Source organism: Papaver somniferum, chromosome 3 (assembly GCF_003573695.1).
Source record: "Papaver somniferum cultivar HN1 chromosome 3, ASM357369v1, whole genome shotgun sequence".
In the NCBI taxonomy this organism is placed as follows: Eukaryota; Viridiplantae; Streptophyta; class Magnoliopsida; order Ranunculales; family Papaveraceae; genus Papaver; species Papaver somniferum.
In genome coordinates this window covers 143,441,916-143,448,416 of record NC_039360.1, presented here as the reverse complement: position 1 = coordinate 143,448,416, position 6,501 = coordinate 143,441,916, and the positions used below count along the sequence as shown (strand labels likewise).

At 33.9% G+C, this 6,501-nt stretch overlaps 1 protein-coding gene across 1 annotated transcript; it reads left to right on the top strand.

Moving 5' to 3' along the window:
• Positions 1-1,765: 1,765 nt before the first annotated feature.
• LOC113360057 lies at positions 1,766-3,978 on the top strand. Its single transcript, XM_026603608.1, has 3 exons — positions 1,766-2,639; positions 2,860-2,982; positions 3,788-3,978. Exons 1-3 carry the CDS (start codon positions 1,766-1,768, stop codon positions 3,976-3,978), a joined length of 1,188 nt encoding a protein of 395 aa, XP_026459393.1.
• Positions 3,979-6,501: the final 2,523 nt, after the last annotated feature.

Sequence of the window (6,501 nt, the reverse complement as noted above, 5' to 3'; positions counted from 1 at the left end):
TGGAAGATAATAATCCTCAGTATGACTTCAAGGTGTTATCTTGGAATCTTCAGGGCATTAGATCTAGTCTGAAACAAGATCACCTTCAATTTCTCAATAAATCCCACAATTTAGATATGATTTTCTTTTCTGAAACAAAAGTCAATATGTCAACAGTAGAAAGAGTCCTCAAAAGATTAAAAGTTAAAGATTGGTTTATTTTGCCTTCAATTGGAAGATCAGGAGGCTTTGCCATTGCATGGAATCAGGGAATTCATGCTAAACTTGTCTCTTTTAAAGATAATGTTTTTCATTTCCAAGTTTTTAAAGAAAATATGAATGTTTTTATTACTTTCATTCATGGTGCTTTAGAAAATAACCTTAGAAATGAACAATGGGATTTCATTAAAAGTATTAGTTCTGTGAGTGATCCTTGGGCTATCATAGGGGATATGAACTTTATTCTGCATAAAGATGATAAAGAAGGAGGAAATAACCCCTCTACTAGTAGCTTCGCCTATGCTATCATAGTGGATATGAACTTTATTCTGCATAAAGATGATAAAGAAGGAGAAAATAACCCCTCTACTAGTAGCTTCGCCTATGTTTTCCACTGTATCCAACATTTAGGGCTAGTTGATCTTAATTCACAGACCTTCTGTTTACCTGGACTAATAAAAGAACTGGAAACCAACACATACAGGAGAGGATTGATAGAGTCCTAGTCAACCATAAATGGTTAGAATTATTTGCAAAATCCCGTAACAAGCATCTTACTAGGGTAGTTTCAGACCACTCTCCCATACTTCTAGAGACTCTGCCTAATGTTGATAAATTGGCAAAACCTTACAGATACATGAAATGATGGATTGAACATAAAGATTATAGGAAAGTCATAGAAAACTCAGTTCAGAAAAGTAAGGAAAACAACAATAATTTGTTTAGGACCTTAAAGAATGTAGAGTATGAGCTTAGAAGATGGAATAAGAAAGATTTCGGTAACATTTTTAAGAACATTTCGAGCATATTAGAGAATATTGAAGATGAAAACAAGAAACCTTATAGTTTAGAAACAAAAATAAAATTGAGCAGTTACAGAATGACCTAGCAAATTGGTAAAGTGTATTGGGGTCAACATTTTAAAGAAACTTGGATAAACGAAAACGATAATAACACTAAATTCTTTCATCAGTATGCTTCTGACAGAAATAGATACAATAGAATTCATACTTTGAGAGATAGTACTGGGCTATGGATCGAAGGCCAACATCAATTAAGTCAACTCCTCACTAACCACTTCAAGAGCATTGCTAACTCTAGTGAAAATGATATTGATCCTATTTTTGATAACATTCTAACTCCCCTGATAGATGGCAATGATAATAATAGACTTCAGGAAATTCCTAGTGAAAAAGAAATTAAAGATACTCTTTTCTTAATGAATGCTTGGGGGGCTCCTGGTCCAGATGGTTTCCCCCTGGCTTTTATCAACAACATTGGGATTTGCTTAAGGATGATATAGTTAACTGGGTCCAAAATTTTTTTAAAGACAAATGTTTCAATCAGAAGATCAATCATTCCTAGTGACTTCAGACCTATTAGTCTTAGTAATGCCATGTATAAGATAGTGACTAAAATAATAGCAAATAGGGTCAAACCTTTGTTAGATAAAATAATATCTCGGAACCAATATGCATTTATACCAAATAGGCAGATAACGGACAATATTGTAGTGGTTCACGAAATCCTCCATACCATGAAAACCAGTAAGAGAAAAAATGTTCATATGGCCTTAAAACTTGATCTTTCTAAGGCCTTTGATAGGCTGGAATGGAATTTTATAATGTTTGTTTTCAAAAAATTTGGTTTTTCGAATGATTTCTGTGAATTAGTTTATAGATTCACAGAGGAATTAGTTTATAGATTCAAAAAATCTGTCTCGTCGTCCGTGCTTGTTAATGGTTATCCGGGGGGAAAATTCTTTCCTACTAAAGGAATTAGGCAGGTTGACCCTATGCCTCCTTATATATTTATCATTTGCATGGAAGCTCTTTCTAAGCTTCTTATTCATGCGGATAGTACTGGCAAGGTTACTGGTATAAAGGTTAATAAAAAGTGTCCGTCTGTTTCTCATTTATTTTTTGCAGATGATTCTTTTCTATTTACTACTGCTAATATAATTCAAGCTAGGAATTTATTGGATACTCTTAGAATTTTTAGTGATTCCTCAGGTCAGGTGGTAAATTACCAGAAGTCTGGCATTTATTTTAGTAAAAAAGTTGAAAACGAACATTGTAAGTTGCTTGCCAGAATCCTTAAGGTTGGTAGAATCACTAAGGATGACACCTACCTAGGTACTCCTTTATTTTTCAATAGATCCAAGAGCTTCAATTATCAGAATATGCTTGATAGAGTTTACAATAGAGTTCAAGGATGGAAAGCAAAATTTTTGTCACAAGCAGGTAGAACCACTCTGATCTGCTCAGTCACTAGTGTTATGCCTATGTACCAAATGATGTGTTTCCTGCTTCCCAAAAAAACCTTAGATAAACTTGATGCTTTGCAAAGAGACCTCTGGTGGCAGAAAAACAAAAATAATGGAGGCTTATACATTAAAGTGTGGGAATTCATTTGTACTAGTAAAGCTAATGGAGGGCTGGGTATAAAAAAATCCTCATAAGTTTAACTTAGCTTTGCTCGCTAGACTCGCCTGGCGATTGATTAAGAACCCTGATAAACTGTGGTGCATCATTCTTAAGAATAAATATTTCCCAAACTCTGATCCTCTTAGGTATAAAAAGAAATCATTTAGGTCGTGGGTCTGGACTAGCATTTGTAAGGGCTTAGATATTATTAAAGAAACCCATTGTTGGCTGTTAGGAAATGGTAAAAATATTGAAGTTTGGTCAAAAAAATGGCTCCCTCGTGGTGAAACTCCTAAACCAAAGAATAATGAATGCATACAACTTGTTTCTAAAGTGTCTGACTTAATTAATAATGAAGGTAAGTGGGATATTCAACTTATACACAATGTGTTTGATAGTGATTCCAGTTAAAAAATTAGGTTGCTTGAACCTGATAATAACCCTACTAAGGAAGATTATATGATGTGGACTGGTACTAAAGATGGGTCTGTCTCAGTTAAGTCTGCTTATAATTTTTTGTGTGATAAAAAAATGTCAATTCTCCTGTGAAATGGAAGGGAATTTGGAAGCTTAATATTATGCCTAGAGTAAAAATATTTATGTAGAAAACCTTAAGTGATTGTCTACCTGTTAGAGAAGTTTTAGGAAGACATACTCATATTGATTTACATTGCCCATTATGCAATAGCTATGTCATAGAAAGTGTTAAACATTTATTCACAAAATACGTTTTATCTGAAGCTATTTGGAGAGGTCTATCTTTCTCTCATATCTTCTATTATGCTGCCAACTTGTCGTACAAAGACTGGTGTCTTATGTGGCTTGAGGATGGTGATAATAGAGATTTCTTTGCTTATGTTATTTGGTATATTTGGAAATATAGGTGCAAGGTGTTTTTTGAAAATGTTATTCCAAACCCTGAGCATTTGATTGATTACATCAGGAAGGATTGTCCACAATATTTGAGAAAAAAAACTGTGTTGTGATAAAAAGTTGAATACTTCGTCTGTCCGTGAAATATCCAGTTTGTGTGCATGAAAGTTTTGTAGGAACACAGGGAGTTTCATATATATATTTCGATGCTTCTTTTCATAACAAGGAAAACAGATTTGCCTATGGAGTTGTAGAGGTTGATAACAATGGTTTTATTACTGATTTCACAGGAGGTACAGGTTGGTGTTCTAGTCCAGAAGAAGTAGAATCCAGAGCCTGTCGAGAAGCAACTAGATGGATGCGCAACAGAGGAAATGAAAGAATAATCTTCCTTAATGATAATCAGAACGTGATAAACAACATTAAGAGGAACAATTTTGCAGTAAATTGGACTTCGAAAGCTATCCTTAGGCAAGCTTAGAGTTCAACAATTTTCTTGCTTATTCATCTTTCGTTTATATTCGGAGGTCATGTAATAGTTTAGCGGATAATTTGGCTAAGTTCCTTAACAAACATGTGTATGTACATGTTGATTCTAGACAATGGGAAAAGTCTAGGAAGGAAAAGTGGTCAAGTGTCCTATGTAATGGTAACAATGTATTTTCTTTCTGCTAGTTTTTTGAAATTTCCTTTTATCAAAAGGAAAAAAAAAAGTCAGATTAGATATTCGTTCTCCAAGCCTGCCTATGCATACTAGTCGAAAGCTTGCCATAAACAAGTTGCAAAACTCGAAGCTAAACATAAAACATGATGGTAGTTGTGCAACTGCAAACTCGAGGTAGCTTTATTGTGTTATCGAACCATGTTAAGGTGGAATTCAAACCATAATATGTTTCGATTTTTGTTACAGGGAAAGCTGATTTGTTTAGGGGGAAAGCTAAAATTGTTTGACTACGGTATATTTATTTTGACTTTGAATCATTCAAGGTAGGAGTAAAAAAATGACTTTCCCCTTAAGAAAATGTAGAAGTTTACCATTTTATCCTCAATTTAATTCAATCGTACATTCGAACCACTGTATAAATATGACTAACCTAAAATATTGTGATTGAGCTCCATCGTTCTTCCCTGCAAAGAGTTTTCGCCAAAAACAAAACAAAATCCACAAATACGTAAACCAGAAAAGGAAATCTATATTCATAAAGAAACACTACCAGTAAATATCCTAATCGAAGATCCGCCTAAAAGGTGCTTGGTGACTCCTCCGAATCATCACGGCAAACAAAAACCTCTAACGTTTCTTTTCCACCATCACTTAACAAATCACAAAATCCTTCCGGTACAACAAAATAGAAGGATCCATAACTTTCTCATGAAATTAGTTTTAAATGAAGTAAAACAAAAAGTAAATTTAAGTACGAACCTCAGCTTCAAAATCGCCTGGATCAAGAGTGAGTGTTATTTGGTAACACTTAAAAGCTCTTGAAGTATGTTTGATAGAAAATCTAAAATAATAATGCCACAACAATTGAAACATGGAACCCTTATTAGGACTTAACTTGGCAAAGATAGCCAAAAGTTCAACAACTTTTGCTTTTTCTTCATCTTGTTTGTTTTCTCCATATGAACAGTGCTTGTTCGTGAGTAAGTGACACATTCCTATGTAACTAAATCGTTCTTCCCTTCACAAATCTTTCACAAGATCAGCAGAGTTGTTCCAACATGATGATAATGTAGGTAATCTGACATTTCCTGCAAAATTTAGCCATCGCAACTTGTGCACATTTTGTTGGAAAAAATTCAGTTTTTGTGAATAAATAAAACATGATGCCAATTTGATTTGTTTTTGGGAATATTCTTGTCTCCCACTTGCTTCTTCATGGCACAACTTTTCCTAAGAACTTTGTCTGATTTCTCTCACTGTTTAGTGCTTTCATGATATTTCTTTTGTTAATAAAAAGAATCCTTTCATTGTTTTATGCATGACATTTCTTTTGATAACTGACACAAGTTTAAAAACTACATGAGAATCTTCTCAATTTTTTTGTCACATGCATGAGAACATCTTTATTGTTTTTAACGTTGAGATTCTTTTCATTGTTTTTCATGTTTGAAAGAATATAAAGAAATTGTGTTCAACTCATTTTAAGAGAAGGAGAAGTAGAAGGAGAGAGTAGAGAGTAGAGGAGAAAAAGAACTTCACTCCTTCTCATGTTTTCAATAGAGAAAGAGAAAAACAAAATGAACTCCTTCATGGTTTGGTTTTCATGTTTTGAGAGAAAAACAACTCAACATTAACTCATCTGTTTTTAGTGGAAAAATAGTAGGAGAGAAAATGAGAAAACAAGTTTTATTCTTCCATTTTTCTCTATGAGTTTTCTTTTGAGTGAAACAAGGTGGTTTCACTGAGTCGTTTTTCACTGCCAAGTTCTTAGGGCGTTCTCTTGTATGTTACAAGAAGGAATGCTAACGATAGTTGTATCCTGGAGGCAACTCGCCAATGAAGCTATAACATCTCTCTGTTTAGAGGAGTAGCATGCGATATTGTCTTTAGGACAGCATATCATATACGTGCCTCTATCAATTTTTGCTCCTCATGCTACTCGACGTGATTCATCCACCAAGTTGATGCAAATCAAGCTAAGTATCTCTTGTAATTATTCAATTTATTTTCATTATTGTTGTCAATATTCTAACACATTTTATCAAATACCCACCGTGCATACATACAAAATTGGTTTTTAGAGTAAATTAGGGTAATTCAGAAACAGAGTTGGTTTGGGTACGTCATGGATTAGATTAGAGTTACACTAAAACAATTATTTGGTTATAACACCTGTTATGGAGCCGATAGAGAGAGCTAGAACACGAGGGTGAATTTGTTGATAAAGTAAAATTAAATTTAAGCCATCATAAACATGAGAAGAATTGAAGGATGAAAGATCCGAATGAATACATATATGGTTTTTTCTTCTTTGGGTGAACCAATTGTTTTGTCGGCTGT

Bases quoted from the DNA above. Each gene is read 5' to 3' on its own strand.
- LOC113360057 (XM_026603608.1), top strand. From the start codon at position 1,766: ATGGCCTTAAAACTTGATCTTTCTAAGGCCTTTGATAGGCTGGAATGG. The intron at 2,640-2,859 runs GTATAAAAAAAT...GTTGGCTGTTAG, and splicing joins TAAAGCTAATGGAGGGCTGG to GAAATGGTAAAAATATTGAA. The intron at 2,983-3,787 runs GTAAGTGGGATA...CTGATTTCACAG, and splicing joins TGACTTAATTAATAATGAAG to GAGGTACAGGTTGGTGTTCT.